Source organism: Psammomys obesus, unplaced genomic scaffold (genome assembly GCF_907164565.1).
Source record: "Psammomys obesus unplaced genomic scaffold, mPsaObe1.curated_primary_1811, whole genome shotgun sequence".
Classification (NCBI taxonomy): domain Eukaryota; kingdom Metazoa; phylum Chordata; class Mammalia; order Rodentia; family Muridae; genus Psammomys; species Psammomys obesus.
In genome coordinates, this window is record NW_026595981.1 from 19039555 (window position 1) to 19065517 (window position 25963).

The following is a 25963-nucleotide window of genomic DNA, read 5'->3' on the forward strand; positions in this document are numbered from 1 at the left end:
CACACACACACACACACACACACACACACACACACACACACACACAAAGATACTTTTTTTTTTTTTTTTTAAATTAGGAGATAGTGGCAACAACCATCAATCCAAGTTCTCAGGAGGCATAGCTGGGAAGCTCTCTATAAGTTCAAGGCCAGCTTGGCACATAGAGTTCCAGGGCAACCAGGGCTACATAGAGACCCCTGTATAAATAGACAGACAGACAGACATATTGAAAAAAACAAGAAAGGATCTCCAGGCATGGTGGTGAACGCCTTTAATCTCAGCAGTTGGGAGGCAGAAGTAGATGGATCTGAGTTTGAGGCCAGCCAGGGCTACATAGAGAGAACCTTATCTTTAAAAACAACCACAAAAATCGTGTTTGGTATATAGTGTAACAGTGTTTGCCTAGCATACGAGGACCTGAGGTCCATCCCCAACACCACAAGGAAGAAAAGATAAGAAATTATCAGAGCGAGGGCTCAGTCAAAGCCAAGGTGTTTCAGGGCTAAGCACCCACAGCAACAGAGTTCTGAAAAGTGGCTGGGAGGGACACTTGTGCTATTTTCTCATGGTCCCTACAGCTCTATGCAAGATTCCTAATACAACAAGGTGCAGGAGATGGACTTCTGGGGTCAAGCTCCAGCTGTGACCCTGAGCCAGGCATTCAGCTTTTTTCTACCTGTGAAGTGTACTCTTCAGGGCAGCTGCGACAGGAACGTGAGAAAACTGCGCAGCATCTTCAAAGACAAACTGCTCCAACAGTGGAGGGGGTTTGGTTGGTTTTTTTTGAGGCATGGTCTCACTATGTGGTGAGATCACTAATCTGATCCCTCTCTATAAACCAGGCTGGTTCCAAACTGACAGAGATCCATCTGCTTCTGCCTCTCAAGTGCTGGGCTTCAAGGCGTATGCCACCATGCCCAGCCATGAATATAGCTTTGCTAATAACACAAGTTAACTGTGTGTATGTGACTGTCCTAAGTTATTGAGAAAGTTATGAGGGCCGAACGAGAGAAAAACAAGCATCTCAATGCTTCGTTCTAAACTCCTGAAGGGCAGAATGTCTGGACTCACAGACAGAAGGAATGGTGGGAAGTCAGTACAGTAACGTGGGAACTCAGGCTGGAGGACGGGTATGTGCCTGAGCCTTCCAGGTGCCAGTGCCAGATTACCTCATTCAGACTCTCCAACAGGAGAGAGAGGTTACCTGCATCCTCACTCTACAACAGGCAACCGAAACGCAAAGGTGCGGAATGACCTGCAGAGCCCAGCAGTCAAGCCAGGAGGCCAGGGCTCAAACACAGCTGCTCCATCCCAAAGCCCAGTTAGAGACTTAGGAATTTCACACAAATTCTCTTCTCCTGCCCCATTCTGCTTAAGCTGTGTCAAGCCCAGGCCCTTGGGCCCCCAGCTAAGAACCTGAGTGGTAAATTAGAGGGAAAGAAAATGAACTCATGGTGACTGCTTCCTGGGATTACCCAGGATGGCCCATTATAGGTGGTCACTATACCTATACCTGCAACCCCTCTGTGACAGATCAAACTTCTCTGGATTCTGCTAACCGCTTCCTCTCTTCATCTCTCCAGACTTGGAGACAGTAACAGCTATGACACCGAGTCTCGCCCAGGGGCAATGCAGCTTATCCTGCCGTGCTAAGGGGGTGAAGGGGAAGGAGAGCCTTTGGCCTGAAGCCCGTACCTCTACCAGCTCTGTCCTCCTCCTCCAAGTGATACTTCGAGGTACGGCCTGTGCTTCAATCACACACCTGCACTCCATGGACTGCAATGCTCCCAGGAGCTGGCCCCCACCTTCCATCTGGAGAAGCACTGCAATAGTTTAGAAGGGGTTGGTCACAGAGGAGTCCAGGACACGGCCATCTGGGCTCAGGGGGAAGCTGGGATCTGGGAGGACCTGGATCGAGCACCACCACCATGTGCTTCATGCAGTCTTCCGGCCTCTGGGCTTTTAGCCTGCTGACTGCCGCTGCCTTCTTTTTCCTTTCATTCTGCCTCGGGGCGTTTTCCTTCCTGCTTGCTTGTCTTGGCTGCCAGCATCCTTGAGAGCCTCTTCTCTGGGCTTTCTGACTGTGCCTGTCTCTCTTCTTGTCGGGGTTTGCTTTGGTTACCAACTCACTGCAGTTAGACTGGTAGGCTGGAGGCCGGTGGCACTGACTGTCTAAGATAGAGTCCTCATCATTTGCTGGACTCTCTTCTAAGGCGCCGTGGAGAGGAACATCAGGGAACTTTGGAAATGGTTGCTTTTCCCAGTCACATGGTGCATCTGCATTATTTTGATGATCCAAAACAGTTTTAAGTGGGGAGCGAGAGCGCTCAGGGCTCAGCTGCTTGTTCGTCAAAAACTTCCTTGTTATCCTCTCAGCCAGGGGGACAAATATGTCTTCATCCTCACTGTCACTGCTTAGCACTCTGACTGGCGCCACTTCTGTAGGAGCTTCAGCTGCATCTGGGACAGAGGGTGGATCTTTCAGGGCTGGAGATGGAGGACAGGAGGCCTCAGAATCTGAGGTGACAACCACTATGTTCTTCTCCCTCTGAGGCAGATTCTTGTCAGCCGAAGATGGTTCCTTCTTCAGAAAGGCAAATGTGGGCAATTCCTCAGAATCACTCTCCATGGAAAGGAGAGAGAGGGATAACTTTCTTAGAGCCATCAACACATTAGAGCTATTAAATTAATTCCTAAAAGGAAAGATGAGACACATATGAGACCGACAGACAAACAGATAGATAAAAAAAAGAGAAAAACAAGAAGGGATCTCCAGGAATGGTGGTGAACACTTTTAATCTCAAGCTGTTTCGATAGAGGTGTTCACGAGGCCAAGCCTTATGAAGGTAAACATGTTAAGAGAATCAGAGAAATGGGACATGCTCCAACACATTCAATTAGGAACTCAAAATGGCCACCCTGGTATACTAACAGGATTCCGGCTTCAAAACCTTTCTAAGTCATGGTGAGTTATAATCAAGGTGCACGCCTTTAATCCCAGCACTCTGGGAGGCAGAAACTCTGTGAGTTTGAGATCAGCGTGGTCTACAGAGTGAGTTCCAGGACAGCCAGGGTTACACAGAGAAACCCTGCCTCAAAACAATAACAACAACAAATTTTGTGTATGTGTGTGGGCATATCCATGCCCCAACCCGTATGTGGCAATCAAAGGACTCCTTTTAGGGAGCTGGCTCTTTCCTTCCACAATGTGAGCCTGAAGATTGAACCCAGGTCACCAGGCTTGGCAGCAGGCACCTTTACCTTTGAGTCATCTCACTGGTCCCTAACATGACATCTTTAAAAAAAAAAAAAAATCATGCTGGTGCTGGAGAGAGAGCACAGCTGGAGAGTTTGTACTGCCCTTGCAGAGGACCAAGTTCAGGTTCCAGTACCCACATTGGACAGCTTTCACAACTGCCAGTAATTCCAGCTTCTGGAGATCCAATGCCGCCTTCTGGCCTCCACATACACATAAAAAATGGGGGTGGTGGTGGCTGGAGAGATGGCTCAGAGGTTGAGAACCCTGGCTGTTCTTCCAAAGATCCTGAGTTCAATTCCCAGCAACCACATAGTGGCTCACAACCATCTATAGTGAGATCTGGTGCTTCTTCTAGTGTGCAGGTGTACATGCATGCAGAATGCTGTAAAAACAATAAATCTTAAAAAAAAATAAATGAATTTTTAAAATAAATAAAAACATAAGCTAACTTGGATGGCTCAGCAAGTAAAGACACGTCACCTAGCCTGATAACCTGAGTTCAATTCCCAGAACCTACACAGTAGACGGAGAACTGACTCCCAAAAGATGTTCTCTTATCGTCACATGCACACCTGTGCCCAGGCCTGCATGTGTTTGTGTGTATACACATACACACTACAAAAAAGAAACCTCTGTAATTCACATAGTGTATATTGTTTAAAAATACAGTTTATTAGTTGGAATAGTAGCTCAATGGTAGAGTGCTTGCTTTGTATGTATAGAGCAATGAAGGGGTTTAATCCCCAGCCTTGCAATTAATAGCTAAACAAACAAATCACACACAGAGATTAATGGGGTTTAGTATTTCTGTGTTGTGTCACCATTACCAGACTGTCTCCATCACCACTAAAAGAAATCCTACAAGAACTGGGTATGTTGGTGTATGGCTGCAATCCTATCTTTTGGGAGGCAGAAACAGGAGGATATTTTGAATTCAAGACCAGCCAACAAGACTCTGAGACTGTCTCAAAGGCAAGAGAAATTCTATAACCATTAAAAAAGAAAAAAAAAAGTCATTGCCCATTCTTTCCCTCTCCCTGCACCTAACAACCGAAACAAATTCTATATTTTATATGAGAGCATACATGTGCCTTTGGTGACTGGTGTCTTTCCCGTTCATGCTCTGAAGGCCCTTCTGTGGCAGTGCTACGCACCAATACTCCCGCCCTTTTCATAGCTGACTGATACTCCATTGTGTGGCAAAATGCCACATTTTGCTTAAGCAGTTATTTTTCCTGATGGACAGTTACTCGCTTCCCTTTCTTACCCATTATGAATAACGCTGCTACAGACATCCAGGTACAAATATTCTGAATGGGTATGTTTTCACATGGCTCTTGTGTGTACACGGAAGCCTGCCTGGAATTGCAGGGTTACAGGCAAGAGTCATTCTTTCAACCAATAATTAATGACTGTAGATGTGGCTCGAGACAACCCTTGCAACCTTCCTGGATCTCAGTTTCTTTAACATCACACCGATAACTTAGGTCTGTTGGAGTTACATGAAATTGTGCATCTACAAGCAGTTCAGCCCAAAATCTGGCTGAGCCTCATCTTGGTCCCTCTCTAGGCTTCGGGCGACTCCTGCAGTGGGACAAACGTCCACGCCGGCCGCGCTCCCCCGCCTCGGAGGCCCGCGGGCCAGTGCAGAAGCCCCCAGAGGACCCCAGAAGAACTCTCAACAGACCTGCGCTCACCTGCTCCTGCTCCCGCTCCCGCCGCTCTTTGACTTGTACGCAGGACCCGGAAGTAGATCTCCCCGTAGCGGAAGCAGATTTCTCAGCCCGGAAGTGAATGTGAAGCAAGCATGGCGTCGGTCGCGGTTGCTCTCAGTACGCGAGCAGCAGGTAGCTCAGCACTGTGGCTGTTGCGGGGCGAACTAGCAGGGGAGCGGGGAGATGGATCCCAGGGTGAACCCTGGGTACGGGAAAGAAGCGTGAGACGCGCGACCTTTGGAGGGCGAGCGTCTCCGGTCACGTGACACGTGGTGGGCGGTGCTGTGTGGAGGGTGGGTGTGTAAGGATTGAGAGCGAATTCGTGGGTAGTTAAGTCAGATAGCCCATCTCCTCTGGGTTTATGTGGATCCTGTCGTAAATGGAGAAGACTAGGTTCAGAAAAGTAAGTCGAGTCATTCAGCAGATATTCAGCTTTTTTCCCTTCCTCCCTATGTATTTTGCCAACTTAGTGCTGGGATACCAGGCTTTTATATGACCATGGCCAACGCTTAGGTCTAGTGAGACACTGCTCCGAGTATTAGCATAAACATGATTCCTAAGCCCTTGTAAATTAAGTAGGTAAACCAGTAAACACGTGAGTAACTTCATTGTAATTGTGAGTAGTGGTGTGAAGGAAATCTCCTGAAGAGATAGAGATTAAGACCTTAAAAGAGACAGACCCTAACCCTGTGTAGAGAGAAGGCAAGAAAGTTGACTTGATCCAGTTTTACGTTTTGAGGAGCAAATTAAGAGGAGGCAGGCTGCATGCAAATAAATACATGGAAATGAAAATGAAACCCCTACTAGGAATGATGGTGTCTGTAATTCCTGCACTCAAGAGCCTGAGGCAGGAGGATTTCCTCAGGTCCAAGGCCAGTCTGGGTCACAGTCGAAAAAACTATAAATAAATAACTAAAATAACCGATATGGCAAGCCAGCTGGAAAAAATGGAATAGTAGTCCTGCTGTGGGATGATTTGGCCAAGAGAGTAGTAGTGAGCTTGCAGGGTGGTGGATGAATATGATATCTGTTCTGAAGATAGATTTCACAGGTCTTACTGGTCTGTAAAATGAAGGAAGAGAAGTAACCCATAGACCTCCTTGTTCCTCACAAGAACAAAGATTTATGATTGAAATAATGTAGGCAAAGCAAAATGTCAGCTGCGCAGAAGTCAGTGAATGAAGCCAGGTAGTGCATGCCTGTAACCTCAGTTTATATGTGAGGGAGAGACTTGACGATTGCAAGTTCAAGGCCTGCCTGGGCTACAAGGGAGAAAAAGAGAGAAGGAGAGAGGCTGTTTAAAGTTAGGAAGATTCCACTGCTAGACATTGAACATGTCTCTGTAAATTTTTCGTGGTTTCTTTGTTTGTTTGTTTGTTTGTTTTTTTGGGGGGTTGTTTGTTTTTGCAGTCCTGGCTGTCCTGGAGCTCACTCTGTAGACCAGGCTGGTCTCAAACTCAGAGATCTTCCTGCCTCCACCTCCTAAGTGGTGGTATCAAAGGTTTGCATATGGCCACCACGCCCAGCCTGCCCTGTGAGTTCTCATTTCTGGTCTTGTATCTCAGCTGCTTTCTGTTTTCATGAGAATTTAAGAAAGCTAGGTAACTGGTGCCGTGAGTGTATGCTTCAAGCACCCATAAAGTGTCTCTAAATATTCTGACCTGGTGCTATAACCATGCCTCGAGCCCCAGATACAGACTGCCAACGGCCCAATAACCGAATTTTATTTTGTGTGTGTGAAGGTTTTGCCCTTGTGTATGTTTGTGCACCATGGTCAGCAAAGGCCATTGGACTCCCCCAGAACTAGAGTTACAGATGGCTGTGACCCCACTACAAGGAAGTTGGATTAATTCCTCTGCAAGAGCAGTCAGTGCTGTGAACCTCTGTTCAATTCCTCCAGCCCCATTAGATGCATTTTGCATAATGTTCCTTTAAAAGCATTTTCATCTATTTGGGAATTTTATTCATGTATACAGCGTATTTTGACCATCTCTACCCCCCTTCAGCGCCTTCCACATCGTCGTCCCATTTTAAGTAAATGCTTCTTGAGCACTTCGGGATGAGTGGAGAGATCAGAGTAATGCTGATCTCGGTTGGACATCTGCTTATGGGTTCTGGGAACCAAGGCCCTGTCTGAAATGGCCAGCTGCCATTTGGTGTTCAGTGTGTTTGTGAATGGCTAAGAAAGTGGTAAGTGAGGCTACACCAGAAGCCTGTGTGCATGTCCCATGTTCTGTGCCTTCCCTTGGGCATGAGACTGTGAATCTTTGAAGCAGGCAGCTCCCTGGTGTCCACTTTGTCTGTTTCAGTGATGTTTGTTTCTGCTCAACTGGACTGAATGTATCGAGAGCCAGAGTACATGATATTTTCTTTTCTCCCTATTTATGCTCACTGCCTGCTCTATCTGATACACACAACAACAACAACCCAGACCACTGGGCCAGTTTCAGGGATGAATTGTTCCCTGTCCAAGGATTCCCTGAACACCACATACTCAGCATTTCTGTTCCCTTCACACGTCTTTCATTTTTCTCATCTCCCTTGCTGCTTCTCAGCTTAGCAAGTGGTCCACAGAGGCAAAGAAAGAAAGTGCACCTTACTGGGGAGCCTCTCTGAACAGCATTTCTCCTTTCTGTGCACTGACAGCCTTGCTGAGCCCCGTGGCACCTGCAGCTCTTACAATCAGGTATGCATCCAAGAAGACAGGTGGCAGCTCTAAGAACCTTGGTGGAAGATCACCAGGCAAACGCTTCGGCATCAAGAAAATGGAAGGTAAGGGTGTTCCTTCATTTCTATTTTCCAGCTGCATCCTAAGGTGCTGCCCTGCTTTTCCTTTAAGGAGCTGAAACAACACTCACTTGCCTCGCCCTGTCCTTTCTGCAGTCCACCATAGCACTTGGCTTCGCACTTGGCTAAGCATAGTACTTGCTTAGAAATGCAACCGAAAAAGAGGCTGCTGGATAGGGGTCAGGCACTGTTTACATAGGACTGTCTTGGAGGCATGTCCCAGGAGTGGCTTGGGGGTTGGTTTGCTTCCCTTGGATTTCTATGATTTCTCAGCATTTTACTGTGCTTTTGTGAACACTGTGCAGTCAGCTCACCTGTGGACTTCTCTTTTAGGTCACTATGTTCATGCTGGCAACATCCTTGGGACTCAGCGTCATTTTAGATGGCACCCAGGCGCCCATGTGAGTTGCTCTGTGCCCTTTCCGCTCTTCTTTCCTAGGGCAACCTTTTCATGCCCATGTCTTATGTCCTTAGCCCTTCCCTGTGAGATAGATGCCATTTCTATTTTATGGTTGAAGTGCCAGAGGCTCAGAGAGTAACGGAATCCTAGTTAAAGCTGAGATTTGCCTAGCATTAGATCATAGTATGCCCTGGGCCTCATTTTTCTCTTACATAGAAAATGAAAGTGGGTTATATAAAATGACATATAGGACAGCTGCAGCTGCCTGAGGACAGCTGCAGCTGCCTGAGGACCTAGAAATAATATACTTTAAATACAGTTATCTTCTGGAAGTGGTGTACTTCTTTCAGTGTTTTTATCAATTTGTAATTTTAATAGACATTTCCCCTTTTCATGACTCAAAAGGAAGAAATATTTTTATTCTACTAGAATCAGATTCAATAAATACTTTTTCTTCAGTTAAAAACATCATATGGGTGGTGGTGGCGCACGCCTTTCATCCCAGCACTCAGGAGGCAGAGGCAGGTGGATCTCTGTGAGTTCGAGGCCAGCCTGCGTCTACAGAGCAAGTTCCAGAACAGTCAGGACTACACAGAGAAACCCTGTCTGGAAAAACCAAAAAACAGTCAGCCAAACAAAACTCAACATCAAAGGGGCTAGGACATCTTAGCAGTACCTGGGTTCAATTCCTAGCACCCACATGATGTTCACAGCCATCTGTAACTCCAGTTCTAGGGGATCTGACACCCTCTTCTGTCCTTGATGGCCACAACCATGCAAGTAGTACACAGGCAGAACGCCTACATACATAAAATACTATTGTAACCATCAAAGGCAAGCATGGTAGTGCATGCTTTCAACCCAGCACTTAGAAGTTAGAGGCATGCCGATCTTTGAGTTCAAGGCTAGCCCAGACAACGTACTGAGGTCCAGGCCAACCAGGACTACGTAGTGAGACCCTACCTCCCATCCCAACTTTCACCATCCCCAAACAAAAAGACATTGGATGTGAATTATTTTTTATTTTGTTTTTTCGAACCACGGTTTCTCTGTGTAGTCCTGGCTGTCCTGGACCAGGCTGGCCTCAAACTCAGAGATCCACCTGCCTCTGCCTTCCCTAGTGTTAGGATTATAGGCATGCACCACCGTGCTCGGCCTGCTGTTAATTCTTTACTGCAGTAATCACGGGCGAAGCTGATGTGTTTGAGCTAAGTATGCTCTAAGTTCTTCACGGTCCATTCATTTATTTAGGTCATCCTGTGATGTAGCAAGTCATGACCCTGTGAAGCACAAGTTTACCCCCATTTTGCAGACACAGGAAAGTAACTTGCCTAAGATCACGTGGTGTTTGGCAGTACTAGGATCTGAACCATGTTATTATTTTGTTGTTTGTCTAGAAAGGGTTTCATTATATTGCCCAGGCTGGCCTTGAATTCTCCGTCCTCCTGCCACAGCCACCAGAGTGCTGGGATTACAGCAGTGTGCCACCACTCTTGGCTTACAGACTTTTAATCAGAGAGACACCAAATAGTTTTGGACTGGTTGTGTAAGACTTGCCACATCTATTTTTTGTTGTTTGTTTTTGAGAGGACGTCTTGCTGTATTCCACTGGCTGGCCTGGAACTTTCCATGTGTCCCAAGCCGGCCTTAAAATTGCCATGAACTCCTCCCTAAGTCCTGGCAAATATTGCGGACATGTACCATCATGCCTAGTTTGCTTGCTTGTTTGCTTTTTCTTAAAAAAAAAAAAAAATACAAAAGCAAAAAAGCTCTATCTGTATGTCTGTGTCTGTGGATGTCCCAGGAGGCCCGAAAAAAGTGTTGGATTATCTGGAGCTGGAGTTATAGCCAGTTGTGACATGTCATGCAGGTGCTGGGAACCCAACTTGGGTTCTCTAGAACAGCAAGTACTTCTAGCCACTGGGTCATCTCTCCAGCCTCTCGAGTTTTGCTGTACATCTAATTTGAAGTGTAAAAGAAATAAACGTAGGCAATTTTAAAATCTGTATTAAGTACACTACTTAATAAGACACTTGACTTTGTATTATCATCTGGAAAATGGGACTGGAAATGTATCTAATACACCAGGTAAGAAGTGAGTTATATATGTAAAAGTGTAAAACAGTACAGAAGCTCAGGACTTAACTGTGAGTGCTTACTGTGTAAGCACTGTGTATTAGTGTTAGCTGAGGTCATTATTATTTTACTAGCATGTGTAGAATCCATACAATCTTGATGTGTATTTTCCATGGAACCTAAACTTTGTAAGTGTAAACAAAGCATGCTGTCAGGGGCAGTGATTTGTGGTACCTTTGCGAGCTGGCTTTAGGATTTGGCTCGGTCTACTGTAGCTTCTACCCAGCTGTGTTGACATTACTGCTGTTACCAGTGTCTGGGATTATTTTCTTTTCCCTCCTCTCTTATGGATTTGAGGGAGCAGAAGCAAAGAAGTGCTAAGCAGTGGAAAACAGAAATCTGAGAGGGACCTCTCAGAGCCTGCCCTTCTGCTCCAGGCTTCAGTCTGAAGGAGAAATCTGGCCTGAGGCCTTGGGACAGACCACCTGTCCTCTCCCAGCTGACCAGGTCTGTGTGTTGCAGGTGGGACTTGGGAAGAACAAGTGCCTCTATGCCCTGGAGGAGGGGATAGTCCGCTACACGAAGGAGGTCTACGTGCCCAATCCCAAAAACTCGGAGGCTGTGGATCTGGTCACCAGTCTGCCCAAGGGTGCTGTGCTCTACAAGACTTTTGTCCACGTGGTTCCTGCCAAACCTGAGGGAACCTTCAAACTGGTAGCCATGCTTTGAAGTCCTGGTGAGACTATTGCAAGGAGACTGGAGCCCAGGTCATGGGAACAAGTGATAGCAGAAGTCAAGTGTCAGGGGAGGACAGGGTCTCCATGGGAGAGGCCTACTGGATGGTGACTCCCCGGCAGTCTTCATGCTGTGACGACTGGAAACCCTTTGGTAGCTGTGGCATGAGTATCAATAAACCATCTGCCATTTGGGGACAAACCCCAGTGAGGCTGCTTTCTGCTCTGGTTCCCAGCCATGTTTGTTCATGTACACTGAAGGCAAAGAAAGAAGGCAGAGACCTACCAGAGTAAGGAACTGAGGAAGGGACTTGGTTTTAAGATTTCATTAGCACTATCCCTAAGAAGGAGTAGAGGGATTATGCTCTAGAACAGTGGTTCTCAACCTGTGGGTCATGACCCCTTCGGGGTTGGGTTGCCTAAGACCATCCTGAATATCAGATATTTACATTATAAATCCTAACAGAAACAAAGTTACAGTCATGAAGTAGCAACAAAAATAATTTTAGGGCCAGGGGTCACCACAACACAAGGAACCGTATTAAAGGGTCACAGCATTAGGAAGGTTGAGAAGCACCGGTCTAGAGTGTCACTGGTGCTTCCTCCTTGGTCCCTGGAAAGTCCAGGGGCTGGGCCCTGGAGGTGGGGGCGGTGGGGCCGTAGAGGAAGCAGCTGGCCGTGTGGTTCACCTGCTGCCATGGGTAAAGGGAGCCCCAGAGATGGCTACATGGTAGCTCTCTGCACACAGGCCCTGCTGTGTTCCACCTACTCGGGAAGATAAGGATCCTTCCAATGTGTGGCAGGGTAAGTGGCAAACAGCTTCGTCTAGCTCACCAAATACAGGGAGCCCACATTTTCATCTGGTTCTTGATGTACTTCAAACTAGAAAAAGCAGTAGAGTTTGTTTTTTGGGGTACACATTAAGGGCCCAGGCAGGTCTCTACTATCAGTCAGCCCAAGCCGAACCTCCAATTTCTGGCTCCTAGTAGAGGGACCAATCACAGCAGGTAGGATGGTCACCTTGACAGCTGGAGAGAGGTGGTAGTGGCTGCAGTCCCAGAAGGGGACATGTAAAGTCCAGTGGCTTTAAACATCCTTCGTGACCTGCACACAGGGGATCCAGAGATGGGGCGCACAGGCACCTTCCTGTTCTGTGAACTTGTTGCCTGGTAGTTTCAGGGAAGGATCCTGGATCCCCCACACCTTGCAGCTCCCTGACAAAGGTGGTCTGGGGTCTGTGGGGTTCACTTGGCGACATGTGGTGTCGCAGGTACTGAGGTTAGCTGGGTAGAGAGGTAGCAGTTGGAAGGACATTTCATTTAGAATGAAAGCTGTCCTTTCTGGCTCCCTTAAGACTTGGGAAGGTGTAGGGCAGGTGGCTGCTTCTTGAGGTATGAGCAAACCGCGGTGGGGTGAGAGTGCAGGCAGTATCCTTGAGGCTCTCAGCTTAGTGGCAGTTGGAAAGAATTAGAGCGCAAAGGTTTAACCATCTCCTTGTCTCCTCCCATGTACCCACACACCCTTTACAGTGCTGCTTCAGTGTCACCCACTGCCCGTCCCTTCCAGGCCTGGGGCCTGTGCACAGGGGCAAAGTGGGGTTTTCAAATACTGGGACTATTTGTAGCCTTTTCCTTGTCCTGCCCAGTGCGCACTTAGCAGGCGCTGTGAACCAGTCATTTGGGAGAAGCTGAGTTCTGCAGGGCACCCAAGGCTTGGAGGGCTAGATAGTTCAGGGCCCCAAGCACTATACAGTCCACTGGGGAGATCTGCCCCGGTTGGGGCAGAGATCTGTCAAACCATTGGGCACACAAGCTGACTACCACAGGGCTTACTGATGGGTCCTGGGATCCATCAGTAAGCCTCATCCAGGATCTCTCTGGGGACACCACCATGACCAAGAGAAACACAGGGAGTGAGGGAGTCATGTAGCACCGTTACCTAGTTTCCCATGCTGTCTGACGAGGCTAGCCCAGAGCACCATGTTCCGGCCTGTGCAAGCTTCTGACATCTGCGGTCTAGCCACATCAGACCCCTTGCCTGGCCGCATGATGCTAGCACTAGCACACACTTCATCCCCTACGTAGACGAGGCAGCTCAGGGATCCTCATTTGCATGTCTGCTCCTTTCTCTGCTGAACCTCTGTAGGTGGCCCATGGTTCTGAGTTAGGGAGGAGCTAAGCCTCAGAATGCAGGGCAAGCCTGGGGTACTTTAGCGTGCAGGGGAGCAGAGTCCTAACACTATCTGTCCTCACTCTTCATCCTAGGTCTGGTGTCCAGAGTTGGGAGTCGAGAATCTAGGGCTGCAGCTCAAATCAATTTTGCTTCCTACATAGCTGTTGTCTGGTGCCCTGAGGAGAGGCCTGGCAGTGCTGGAGTTGCCCTTCCTACCCACAGAAACCTGCTCTGGCTGTCCTTCCTGGAGCTGAAGGGCTGGGAGGAGATCTTTGTCTTCTCTGAGGGCTCTCTGCAGTGTTTACAATGGTGAAGGAAGGGTCTGGCCAGGATGTTGTAAACTCTTTTCCTACTGCTGCTCTGAGCTGGAAGGAACCTGGGCAAGAGGATGCATTGCTCAGGAGATCTCAAAGGCCCCTTCCCTAAGGAACAGTTGTCTGTTAAGCCAGAAGATGGGACCCTTTGGTCAGCCCCTATGCACAAAAGCCAAGATCAGCTTTGTGCATGTGCAACCCCAGTGCAGGGAGACAGACACAGAAGGATCACTGAGGCTTGCGGGCTAGCCAGCCCAGCTGAAAAAACTCCAAGCTCCAGGTTCAGTAGGAGGTCTTGTCTCAAAGGATAAGGCAGAAACTGTAGAGTGGGATACCCAACATTGTCCTCTGGCCTGTGCATGTGGGCATACTGCTGTGTGCATTTTCCCCAACACATACATACATACATTAAAACCCAAAATCCAGTGGGGCATGGGGGTGCACGCCTGTAATCCCAGCACTCTGGGAGGCAGAGGCAGGCCGATCTCTGTGAGTTGAAGGCCAGCCTGGTCTACAAAGTGAGTCCAGGACAGCCAGGGCTGTTACACAGAAAAAAAAAAAAATATGTGTGTGTGTGGGGACAACAACATCAAAACAAAACAATAAACAAACAAAAACCAGAATCCAGTGCTCTGAGGACTGTTGTCCTGGTTAACTGGTCCTGGCTCCAGGGTGTAGTCTACCTTGATAGGATGATTAACTGCCTGTGCTTCATCTGCTGAATCCATCTGGTAATTTTTTTTGGGACTTGCTATGAAGTACCAGCCTCCAAGGCTGCAAACTACCCACCCCTGCGCTGTCCACTTGTGGTCAGGAGCGCTCTCTCCCAGCCCTGGGAAAATGCTGCAGCCTAGCCAGCCCTCAGACAACCTACTCTCCCAGCTAAAGCTGAGCTTTGCCCTGTGTGGCAGCTGATGAAGTGATTTTAGAGGTCCAGAAATCTTCACTGTGACTCCCACATTATGTAAGGCATGAAGAACTAGTGCTGAGCCCTCGCCGACAACAGGAGACTCCGGTGGGAAGGCAGAGAACTTGAGAAAGGTAGCAAGTGAGGGACTTAGACATTCACTCAGGTCCTAGGACAGTGGCTCAGTCCCTGCCCCTGGCCATAAAGGGACAAGCTACAGAGCTAACCGGTAGGCCAGAACCACGATATCCTCTCTTACTGAGCAGGTTACGAAGGCAGGGCTTGAGTAGGGAGCAACAGTGATGATGCTTTTGGGATGGGCCTCCGTAATGCTGAGGGCCCTTGAGGCAGCATTTACTGCAGTCTGGCCCAGTGGTGGCAGTAGAGTGCCAGGTGGGGCTTTTTAAACGCCACTAATGCTGGCCTGCTGGGTAGCAAATGGAAATTGAGGCCTCCTGGGGCCCATTTTCTCGAAGAAAGAAGCCTTCACTGGAAAGCCGTCTGGTTCTGGGTGGATTTTCGACTGTTCCCTGTATGTCAAGGCTATCAATGAACCAGCTAAGACTTCCAGAAAGCCCAGGGACCAACCCCTGCTCCTTCATACACAGAAGAAAATGTGGAGCTTCAGTGCACTGGCTAGTTTGTCAACTCGACACAAGCCAGTATCATCTGGGAAGATAGTCCCTCAGCTGAGAAGATGCCTCCATTCATGACTGTTGTGGGAGGGTCCCCCTCCGTAGGTGGCATCAGTCCCGAGCAGGTGGTCCCGGGAGGCATAAGTAAGACCATGAGCCTGGGAAGCAAGCCAATAAGCCTTTTCCCTGTGGCCTGTGTTTAGTTCCTGCTTCCAAGTTGCTGCCCTGGCTTCCCTTTATGGCTTAAGCTGTAAGGTGAAATAAAACCCTTCCCCTCCCCGTGCTTTTACTCATGGTCTTTCTCATAGCAGTAGAAAGCAAATGAGGACATCCAGCTTGGAGAGATAGAGATATATTTCCTCTGTTGCATATTTCAGACTCCACACTGAGCTTCAGGCACAACGCGACTCCTCTGAGCGCCGCCAGCCTCCCTGTGCTGCCAGTGGGCACACCTGGGAAACCGCATGGCTCTCAGCAGGCCCTGAGGCCCTGCATTCTCTAGGGCAGGTGCTGGAAAGCCTGAGAGCCAGCCCCGCCCCTGTGCTAGGGTCCCCTGGCTACCAGAGAGAGAGAGAGGCTGTACCACTAAAGCCCGGCTCCCCAGGTCACCTGTTCTCCGGGCCTCGGAGCAGGACAGGCACCTGCGCCTCTTAAGAGCCTCAGCTGTGAGCAGACTTGGGGCTGGAGGTTCTGGACGGCGAGGCAGACAAAGCCTCCCCAGAGTGGTTAGCAAATGTGCTCTGTAGTGCTCCCCATGGCGACGGCCCACTTCCTGGGCCTGCTCTGAGCCCTATTGCACATCTTCCTCCCCCTGCCACTCATTTCAAATTTGAAAAAAGTACAAACTAGAGGAGGGCAGAGGAAGAGCCTCCCCGTGGCTCCAGTGGACCTCTGGTCTCTTGCAGAGCCGTTAGCAGCAGTGAACGCTGCACCCACCTTCCCTGTCCTCCGTGCACGTTCCTGATGGCTCAAACGGGCACACTGCCTGGCCTCTGCTTCCTGTCTGAGGGAGAGAGGTCCCTCCACTGTCTGTAAGGTGCAATTCCCCGGCTCCTCCGGGTTGTGCTGGCTGGGGCCCTGCTACCTGAGACGCCCATCAGCTTTGACAGGCCCCAGCTCTGATTTGGGGTCAGGAGACAGAGAGCTCCAGCTGGTCAGTCTGCAGAGCTCCAGGGAGGGACAGGCAGAAGGGCCTATGGCACACAATCCTGCGACAGACCAGAAACTGCTCAGCTCCCCGTCAGTCCAGGCCTCAAGTGCAGGACCTGTGAGCTCTGTGTGCCTCCGGGCAGCCTCCTGCTGGGCCTCTGGCTGAGGGAGGTTCAGGATGCTGCTTAGGCCCTGGAAACTCTGCTCCATGTATTCGTTGTGAGGTGGTCCCGCGTGCAGCCAGCTGGCATCATCTGGGGGTACAGAGCAAGCAGTTAAGCATGTCCCTTGGTCCCAGGGAGGACAGACAATAGGAGCCAGAGCTGACTCTGACTCAGCTGACTCTTACCATGAGGTCTCATCCTACGGAGTGGACTGGGGCTAATCCAAGGAATTTTCTGTGCCTATAAAATCATCGCTGTATAAAACCCTAGTTGGTAGCTGGCTTGGTGACACACACTTATAACTCCAACAAACAGGAGGCAAGGGGAGGCAAGAGGATTGCAAAGGTTCAAAGCCAGAATGGGCTATACAGTGAGTTCCAGGTCGCCTGGGCTCTTTTGTAAGACAGTGTCTCAGTAAATAAATAAGCAGACTTATAAAGTATAATTCCTAAATTCCCAATTCTAATTTTATTTTATTTTTTTGGCTGAGGTCAGAACCCAAGGCCTTACTGAGCTAAATCCTCAACCCTGCAACTGTAGAATTATGTTAAACAAGGCACTTTAGGAAGTAAAGGCACCTTAGGAAGTAAGGCAGTGCTCTGGCTATATCATCCACACCTCTTCTTGACTGCCACAGTAGCTCCCAGACCCCCTGGCATCCTGTTCTCTACATCTTCTTCAGCTCCACTCTGTTTTCTCATGCAGACATGGGCCAACACTGTCAGCTGGCACAGAACATGCTCCACTTCTGTCTTTTGAGGTCTAGTCCCAGGCCTGCCCGCAGAGCTGACTGCTCAGCCTGCTGTCTCCTTCATCGATGGAGAAGCGGCTTGCCTGCCCCGCATCTTCCCCACCCTCGCACACTCATCTCTTTGGGTTACTCCTGCTCTTCCCCACCTTCTTGTGGTTGGGTGCAGTGGGGAAAGGAGATGGCTACCCACGGGATACCACTCATCACCACGCTTAGCCGGCCTTCATCCCAGTAATTAACTCCAGCAGGACACCGCTCAGCTTCAGCCTGTCCCCTTAGCCTCAGCCGAATCACCAGAGGGCCATGTGAATCTGACCATCCCAAGCTACTTGGGACTTGAGGGTCTCAAGGGCCTAATCTGGCTCTGCTGCGCCGAGAGCGTGTGGTGGAGGAGCACCATCGACAGGACAGGATAACGGACAAGAATACAGCACCTCTGGTCCCCAGTGAGACCTGAGGTGTTTTTCGATTTTGCTCAATCTAACTTGAGTGACTTTTGTTCCAGTCACCCAGTTGTCTCCCATAGTTATGCTGTCCTTTTCAGGGCCCAGTTATAAGGACAGAGCCACATTTCAGACTGCAGTCTACCTAACTCCCAGGCTTTTCTTTGCTCACTACCACACTGCAGGGATGTGAGACCAGAGCCCCGCCTTCTCCATTTTACTACTCAGCCCTGGGTCAGCACCCTGGAAAATCCTGCTCTATCCGAGTTGTTGGCATCGTTTGGGCACTACGTCCTTACCTTTCCTGAGAGGTAGTTTGCGGTTGAAGGTCAATGGCAGCACGAGGAAACGGGTCTCGCCCAGGGGTTCCCAGAACTGAAGCAATCGAACAGTCCAGGCTCCTGGCCTCAGTGGCCGGCTCAGCGGGGGCTTGTACTGCGTGACTTCAGTGTCCGCATCTACCGTGATGTCATATGATGTGGCCACAACATAGGTTGGGTCAATCCAGACGACAGTGGCTGTGAGGTTGGGGCCCCGGACCCAGCGCTGCATGGCTACAGGCTCATCCAATGGTCCCAGCAGGCCCCCGAAGTTCCGGAAGAGACGTTCTTTAGGGTCCCACTCAGTGCCAACCTGTAGGGAGGGAGGCAGCTGGGCAGAAGCCTGGGAGAAGTCCTTCTATCTGCTCTCATGCCGCCTCTCATGGTTTTAACTCAGCTCGGTCACTGCTTCTTTCAGGGCCTCAGTTTCCCTATCTTCAAATTGAAGGGGTACGTCTGGAACCAAAACCTCTCTCCCAGCTCTAAGCTTTCTTCCAGGCTGCCACCTGGTGGGGCCCATAAAGGCAGACCACCCCCCACACACAAAGGCAGAGCCTCTAGGAAAGGACACCCGGAGCTCATCTGGACTAGCCAAGCCCCAGGAGCATTTGCGCTTTGGGAGATTAGAACTGACAGCTCCGATCCTACCCCGTGTCATCTCAGAGGGCCCCTCAGTGTATGCCTGCGAGGGTGACGTAGCAAATAGGCATGCGGCATCGCCACGGCTGCCATTATTTGGAAAGCAGAGCCCAGAGAGCCCAGACCACAACGGTCTGATGGAGTCCTTACCCCTCCCTTGGTGTCTGTCCCTCTCTTCCCACTCCCTGCGTCTTGCTGGGGGTCAGGAGAAAGCAAGGGGGAGGACCTGTCCCACCTCCAGACTCTGGAGCCGGCTGGCCTGGTCACTGTGCCCCAACAGCTTCAGCGACCTCTGGGGCATCAGCCACATCTCAAGGGTCTCTGCTGGCCCCTGGGCTGAGGGCTGCACCGCCTGCGTCACCAGGTAGCCCTGGAAATGGTCGTCATAGAAATACAGGTGCACGCTGGACGGCAACCCCCTGGGCTCAAACCTAGGAAGGTTTCGGCAGGGAGAAAGGGAGACGCCATCAGCATCCTGATACCACCTGGAGACCAGGGAGGGGGCACCAGGGAGCCCCAGGCACTTCTCTGGCCCCAAATCTCACACCCCACATGGTCCTGGCTCCTGCCTTCTTCAACCTCCCTTTCTTTTTTTCCTGCCTAACATTGGGGACTCACTCTGGGCAGGGGCTGTCTCTGATCTGCTCCCCCCCTTCAGGCACCATACGCTAAAAGCCAGCTGTAGGTCAGAAGAGGAGTCTCACCTGCAGAGTGCAGTGGCCAGGGGGGATGCGGCAGTGGCAGCATGACGCAGGCCGAGACGGGCAAAGGCTGTGTAAGCGGTGAGTAGGACATCACTGAGTCCATTCGGGCCATCAGCCACGTCATAGGTGTTCTCCCAGTAAGCCTTGAGGGCTGGTGTGCTGGGTGGGTAGCTGCCATACAGGTGGAAGTCCAAAATTTCCAGGACTTCCTGGTTCACAGTTGACTCAAACTTCCGGGCGAAGAAGGTAGGTCTGGAGACTTGCTGGGGAGGAAGAGACAAAGAAGATGAAGGGCACCGCAGACCCCCGAACACAGCAGGGGCAGCCCTCCTTAGGACCATCGACGTTAGTCTCCTTGCCTTTTCCACCTGCACACAGGAGGGGCTGCCCCAGGTGGAAACCCACCCTGCCTTTCTGACCCAGAAAGCTTATGGGGGAAAAGCTGGGGTGCCGACTTCCTGGGGCCAAGGGAGTGCACCTGAAGCCGCAGGAAGTCCTGTGGCTTGAAGTCATTGGGGGAGCAGCCGCACCAGTCCACGATGTGTTTGTACTGGCATTTGCAGCCCAGCTTCCGGTTCCAGTTGGTGACCCGCAGGTTGTTGTCCACAAGGCTTTCACAGGCCGGGCTGTTCTCCAGCACTGTGTGGAAGAAGGACTGCAGGTGGCACAAGAGGGAGGGGGAAGGGTGAACCACGGGCCATTCAACCGGTGCCCTCACTGGCCTCTGTGCCTACCTGGCCACCCACCTCGGCTGGAAGCAACGTGTACGTGTAGAATTGGCGGAGCTGGGCCACGAGGGGGTCATCTGTGTACACCACATATTCCACAAAGCTGCGCGTCAGCACGAACCAGTCAGAGCCACCATCCACCACAATGCCCGATGGGATCTGCCGTTCTCCCAGGCGCCACATGTGGGAATCACACTCGTGGAAAAGCCGGTCCAGGCCTTGCTTCTTGATGAACCTGGGGGAGAAAGGCCACGACTGAAGGTCCCACAAGAATGGGGCCCAAGCCTTCTTTCCACCAGGCAGGTGGCGTGCCTTCACCTGTGACTGGTTCAGGGGCTGTACAACCCCAGGGCTGGGGCCATCAGGTGCGCCTGTGTGGGGGCCACTGTGGGAGACAGCAGGGCTTCCTTCCCCACCTCTCTCACCTGGAATTGTCTCGCCCATGTGATTTGAGGAAATTCTTGTCCCGGTTCTTGGATAAGAATGCTACCAGCTCTTCATTGGTCCTGGTGAGGGAAGGGATTATGTGCAGCAGGTGGCTTGGTCTCTGTTCCAGAGCGGATGTCCTCTAACGTCAGTGACCTTCACTTCTTGGACCTTCCTTTCTTATACAAGCTATTGGACCATGTGTCTGACCCTTGTCTGATGCTCCTGGGCGATGGTACCTTAGGGACCCAAAGAAGACCCCATCCTTCCTCCACTTTTGCCATCTGACCTGGCACTCTAGGTATAAGCCTCTGGCTCTTCTCATTTCTTATTATTCCCTGTCACCAGACCACATTTTACCAGCCTCACACCTCACCTCATGCCTGGGGCCAATGGACCATATCTAGGCTGTGGAAACCCTAGAGTGAGACCTGGTAGACAAAATGGACCTACCAACCCTGACGCCACAGATGGGACTCCATTCCCACCCACCCTCACACCTGGTTGGATAGTCAGTGGCGCTCAGGTTGATGAAGAAGTCCCAGGCCCAGCCAGGAATTTCCAGCAGGTCCTTCATGCTCCGCAGGTACATCCTCAGAAGACTGGCCCCGCCCCAGATAGTGACCATGCGCCAAGGGGTCACCCGCACATTATCATAGTGCTGGGCCAGCTCCACCACCTCCCGGTACAGGTAGCTGGAACGCTGAGGGAGAAGGGATGCTCAGCAGACGGAGCTGGGCACCATGGTTGCACCCCCACCCACGTGAGGACAGCGCGTGTCGCAAAAGACACAGAAGGGAGACAGCGAGTGGCGGGACTCCAGCTCCCAAAAGGCCATGCCACCTTGCACTTGACCATCCTGGACCTCAACTTGCCCTCTCTGGGCAACTAGCCAACCTTCTAGGCTACCTGTCTACAAACTTCAGAGTCTCTGCTCCGTTCAAACGGGTTCTCAGGGTCTTCCCAGCTCACAGTGAGTACCTTGTCCACGTGGATATAAAAGAAGTGTTGCTCATGGTAGACAGCCTTGAGGAGCCGCTTCAGCTGGCGGATAGCACGACCATGGACCACCAGCATGTAGGCGATGCGTACCGGCGGGCCATCAACAGGCTGCTGGGCCCGAATCTCTTCCCACTGGATGCCGGGGCTCATCTTGCCTAAGTGGAGTGGACGGGACATTAGTGAGATGGGGAAAAGGCTGGCTGCTTGCCTCCTTTAGAAGAAGCCCAGACTCGGGGCCTACTCCCAGCTCCCCCTCTGCCAACTGGTACATTTAACACAACTTTAGACAAGAGGGCACATCTGGGAAATGAGCATGAAGATCTGGGTCACATCACCTCCCATCCACTTCTGGGAAGGACAGAGTACCCCGGTCCCTTACCAGCCAGCTGGCAGTGCCGGGGCACAGCTTTGGGCATGAGACTCCCAGCTTGGTGCAGGCACACTACATTGGCGATCTCCTGCTGGCATTGCTTGGTGCTGGCCCGGGCCAGTGCCGACAGGGCGTCCTTGCCCAAAATCTCGCACTTCGGAGTGAAGCTGTTGTCCGTGGGCTGGGGGGCCCCTTCCACACTCCCCGTGTCTCCATGCTGTGGGAAGCCGGCGGCCCCTATCAGCGCTTCCCCAGCTGCTGCTCCACTCAGGTTCTGGCGGCCCGGCGCCTCCGGAGGTGGGGCAGGCGGGACCCGTCGGCTGGCTCTCTGCCGGCTAGTCACTGCCCGCACCACCTTGGCCACAGGCACACCTGGGCTCTCAGCACGGCCCCGCCAGCGTCCATGCCTTCTGCCAGCACTGCCCCTACGCCCTGCAGAGCTGTCTGTGTCCTTGGAGCCCTCGCCAGGGTCTAGCGGTCGTGGCTTCCTCTGCCTTCCTTTCTGTGAAAGACACACAGGTCATGGTCAGTTACTCACCTCTTCCCCTTCCTCGAGTTCCAGCGTGGCCAAAGCGCCTCCTCACCCTTTACCTAGAGAAGTCCGGCTGCTTACTCAGTGATTCTGCACAGTGACAGGCCCTACCCTCTCCATCTCACCCCATCGCACCTCGCGTGCCCCTACAGTCTCAGACCACATGGCACTGTACTTCCTTTTCCTGCTCTGGGCAACTTCTGCTTTCAACACATTTAAAATCCCATGCCCATGCCTTCTCTAAGAGAAGAGTGTATGTACCCTGCAGAGAACCCGGGAGTGCCCCCAATGAGACCCATGCCTCCTACCAGGGCCTGGCTGGGAAGACACAGCATGAACCTCCACCTGCATCCAAAGCACTAACGCTTTTCATGTGGGGATATTGAGGCAGGGGAATAGCTCAGGAGGAGGAGGAGAAATGAAGCCGGAGATCCTAAATACTGGATGGCTCTCCCAGGAAGCTGAGGCAAGGTGCTTTGCTGAATCAAGGTACCCTGTGAATAATAAGGAGACCTAGGCAGGTGCTGGCAGAGGAAGGCTTCAGGCACAAAGGAAGCCTGGCAGGCAAGTCCAAAGAGGGAAAGGAAGCTCCAGAGCCCGCAAAAGCAGCTCTGAGGTGTGGTCAGCTCAATGGGCTCCCTACATCAGGATTGCTGTGGCCAGCAATCACCAGAACACGTAATCCCTGGCTAGAAACCTGAGGTCCAGGTGTAGTTCCACAGCTGGGGCCTGCCAACCTCGGCACTTGTGACAGGATCTCTCAGGGGGACTCAGAATCTCCATGTGCCTGCTGCCCCCCACGGCCCATCTAGCTCAACTTCCCCCTCCTCTGTGTTCCCCTCTTAGCCCACCTATCAGCTCAGGTCCCCAGGTGGACAGGCATTTGGTTTTCCCCGGAGAGGGGGCGCACTGAGCTCTGAGAAGCCTTCTCTTCTCATCACAGACACCAGTGTTCCTCTTACAACTTTTTCATGTTTTATTATTTGTACATGTAGGGATGTTTTGCCTACACGAATGTCTGTGCAATGCACAGCAGAGACCAGAAGAGGGCATTGGATTCCCCTGGGACTAGAGATACAAACAGTTGTGAGCTGCCGCGTGGGTGCTGGGAATTGAACCTGGGTCCTCTGGAAGAACAGCCAGGTGCTCTTAACTGCTGAGCCATCTCTCCAGCTCCTCCTTTTAGAACTTCCATCCCCATGACCGGACACAGCCGGTCCTCTCCTCTCAGGATCTATGAGAGCGATCCCTCCCATCACCCTTGCCCCCACCCATGGATCCCTTTGCCTCATCCTCACCCTGTCCCCGTGGCCTGTGCAGTGTCTTACCACTCCACCTGACAGGCCTGGCTCAAGTTCTGTCCTGGCTGTGCCTTCAGCCTGGGTGCCCTTCCTGGACACTCCACAGTTCATCCCTTGCCTCTTCAATTCTTTGCTCAGGTGGCATTTCTCAGCAAGGCCTGCTCTGAAAACCCTACCCCTCCCTCAGCCTCCGTGTTCCTTTCCCCACAGAAATACGACGACCTGGGCCAACAAGGAGGCTCAGCAGGTACAGGCACTCACTGTGACAGCCTGAGCTTGATCTGCTCTGGGGCTCACGTGGTGGAAGGAGAGAAACGACTCCCACGAGCTTCCCTCTGCCCTCCATATACAGGCCAAGGCAAAAGCGCGTCCACCCACGTATACGAACACATTCACGGACACAATACAACCACAACAAACTTTCTGAAGAAATGTGACGATCTCTTCCACCACCCTAACGAGAATTTATTTACTTTATGCCCTTCTGTCTGCCCCTCACGTGGCTGTAAACACTGCTAGGTGGGAGGCCATATTCCCAAAGTCCAGAAGAGTGTCACTATCACAAACACTCAGTTGAGTAATGCTCAGATGAATGACTGTGAAAGTCTCGGTGTGGGTACATGTCCACAAAGATTGCCATCCTTGTCACTATTACTGGAAACTGAACTGACGGAAATGGCCAACGTAAGGTCAAGATTCAGGCTGTCTGTCATACACGGTGGACTCTGGCTGGAGTCCAGTGTTCACCTTCCGGCAACAGTCCTTTCCCTACTCCACAGTACCCAGGCCCCTTGTTCAGCCTCAGACGGCTCTCTGATATCTTCAGAGGTACCCAGTAAGAGTAAGGGTGTCCATCCTCACCTGAGATCCTAGAGAGTAGCCAGGAGACTCTGTGCTATGCCCATGTTGGGGAGGGTACCCTGAGCTGACCAACCTATCCAGTAGTGGCATCTGACCAGCCCCCCAGCAAGCTCAGGAAGACATTGCCAAGATTAGGTGGGTAGCGATGGCAAAGAAGTGTTGAGTTCTAGGGCTCAATACCTGGACCAGTGCACCAGGAAGCTGGTCGGGAGGGCAGGGCAAGAGGGCACAGAGCCAGGCTGGCTGTGGTGGGGGACAGGACAGGATGTGGGAGGAAATAGGCACGATGGTGGCCTGCACTGCAGCAGGGAGCTGGCTGACCCTGAGAAGGACAATCCCAAAGGAGCCTAGGGACCAGAAGCCAGCAATAAGGAAACAGAAAGGCCCTGGTGGACAGCCAGCCCTGACTCCTGACCCCTCTCAGGCAGGCTCCAGAGCCTCAAGCTGTGCTTTTGACAGGCTGCTTTCAATAGCCTCTGAGATCAGGGTGGTCCTCTAGCTGGATGCATTCTGGCCTCAGAGCTCCCCCCGCCCCTGCAACCCAGCAAGGAGGCATATGAAGTCCTCTGCCACTTCCTGACTCTGAGAATCCTTGAATCCTCCCTGAAACACAAAGATAGCGAACACAGAGATGCTTAACACCCCCCACCATACACACACCCACACCTCTTGGACTTCTTGGACTGCATTTAAAACAAGTGGTGAGAGGATGTTTGTGAAAGCTGCCGTCAAGTGGCTCTTCGGCGGTTAGTGATCATCCCAGGCATCCACTCTCACCCCTCCACAGGCAGCAGAGTGCCTTCCTTAACTGCACACTGGCTCCTGCGGCGGAGCTTTCCCAATGCACTTACACTAAAACCCACTCAAATCCCTTACTGTGGGCTCTTCCGCCATCCATGATGGAACCATCTTTGGGGAAAGCGCCCCACCCTCTGACTCATTCCCTGAGGAGCCCCAGCTCAGCCCACCCTCCTGAGACCCTTCTGTTCAAACCCTCCTGCCCACCTCTTCCTGAAGGAAGCCTTTCCCAGCCTCCTGATCTGAGCCAGCCCCCTCGTGAGTCCAGCTTTCCTCCTCTGTCTGTCTCTCCCTGTACACTGTCTGCCCTGTAGTCCAGGACCTCATCTACTCTTTATTTCCGTATTCCCAGTATGAGCTCGGCTCCTGATAGGCGAGAACTTGGCGGTGCGCTGACTGACTCAACGAATGTATGTCCCAGGGTGCAAGGCTGAAACGGTGCATTAGGCCCCGACAGCTTAGCAGGTGCAGAGATCTCCTGCACGCACTCACAGGCGCTGCTTCACTTCACAGCTTTCATCACCCAACAAAACCAGTGCTACCACCACCCCAGAAGAAGGAGGGGTGAGTAAAGGTGGTCTTCCTGACAGCAGAACCAGGACAAGGCCGTGAAGAAAGGGGTCTTGCTTGTGCACTAACCTTCTCAAGCAACTGCACTCTGCTGCTTCATAACTCCACAATATTTAGGACAACGGGGACCCGGTCTAGGATTCCTTTCTCAACTTTAGTTAGGAGTGTGTGTGTGTGTGTGTGTGTGTGTGTGTGTGTGTGTGTGT

At 51.4% G+C, this 25963-nt stretch overlaps 3 protein-coding genes and 1 long non-coding RNA gene across 4 annotated transcripts in view; 2 read left to right on the top strand and 2 right to left on the bottom strand.

Annotated features, from left to right (window-relative positions):
* Eme1 (essential meiotic structure-specific endonuclease 1) overlaps window positions 1–4980 on the bottom strand; it is an 8512-nt gene extending 3532 nt beyond the window's left edge. The window contains exons 1-3 of the mRNA XM_055619904.1: window positions 4947–4980; window positions 1909–2693; window positions 1696–1823 (exon numbers count right to left, since the gene is read on the bottom strand). Of these exons, the coding sequence (XP_055475879.1) occupies window positions 1696–1823; window positions 1909–2665 (885 nt within the window). The 5' untranslated portion in view covers window positions 2666–2693; window positions 4947–4980. The remainder of the gene's footprint in view (window positions 1–1695; window positions 1824–1908; window positions 2694–4946) is intronic.
* A 65-nt stretch (window positions 4981–5045) lies between these two features.
* Mrpl27 (mitochondrial ribosomal protein L27) lies at window positions 5046–11179 on the top strand. The gene is made up of 4 exons (XM_055620579.1): window positions 5046–5106; window positions 7621–7746; window positions 8095–8162; window positions 10760–11179. Exons 1-4 carry the CDS (start codon window positions 5067–5069, stop codon window positions 10964–10966), a joined length of 441 nt encoding a protein of 146 aa, XP_055476554.1. The 5' UTR covers window positions 5046–5066; the 3' UTR covers window positions 10967–11179.
* A 255-nt stretch (window positions 11180–11434) lies between these two features.
* Window positions 11435–14080, top strand: LOC129686537 (uncharacterized). Its single transcript, XR_008721628.1, has 2 exons — window positions 11435–11775; window positions 13236–14080. It is a non-coding gene; the product is annotated as an uncharacterized LOC129686537 (long non-coding RNA).
* A 1258-nt stretch (window positions 14081–15338) lies between these two features.
* The window catches only part of Xylt2 (xylosyltransferase 2), a 12406-nt gene continuing 1781 nt past the window's right edge, over window positions 15339–25963 (bottom strand). The window contains exons 2-11 of the mRNA XM_055620364.1: window positions 21705–22197; window positions 21305–21480; window positions 20824–21026; window positions 20323–20403; window positions 19916–20132; window positions 19648–19824; window positions 19170–19432; window positions 18701–18896; window positions 17806–18139; window positions 15339–16402 (exon numbers count right to left, since the gene is read on the bottom strand). Coding sequence (XP_055476339.1) covers window positions 16080–16402; window positions 17806–18139; window positions 18701–18896; window positions 19170–19432; window positions 19648–19824; window positions 19916–20132; window positions 20323–20403; window positions 20824–21026; window positions 21305–21480; window positions 21705–22197 — 2463 coding nt within the window. The 3' untranslated portion in view covers window positions 15339–16079. The remainder of the gene's footprint in view (window positions 16403–17805; window positions 18140–18700; window positions 18897–19169; window positions 19433–19647; window positions 19825–19915; window positions 20133–20322; window positions 20404–20823; window positions 21027–21304; window positions 21481–21704; window positions 22198–25963) is intronic.

Excerpts from the sequence above, each read along its gene's own strand:
- Mrpl27 (XM_055620579.1), top strand. The coding sequence starts at position 5,067 with ATGGCGTCGGTCGCGGTTGCTCTCAGTACGCGAGCAGCAG. Across the intron at positions 5,107-7,620 it reads TCTCAGTACGCGAGCAGCAG|CCTTGCTGAGCCCCGTGGCA; the intron begins GTAGCTCAGCAC and ends GTGCACTGACAG. Across the intron at positions 8,163-10,759 it reads GATGGCACCCAGGCGCCCAT|GTGGGACTTGGGAAGAACAA; the intron begins GTGAGTTGCTCT and ends TGTGTGTTGCAG.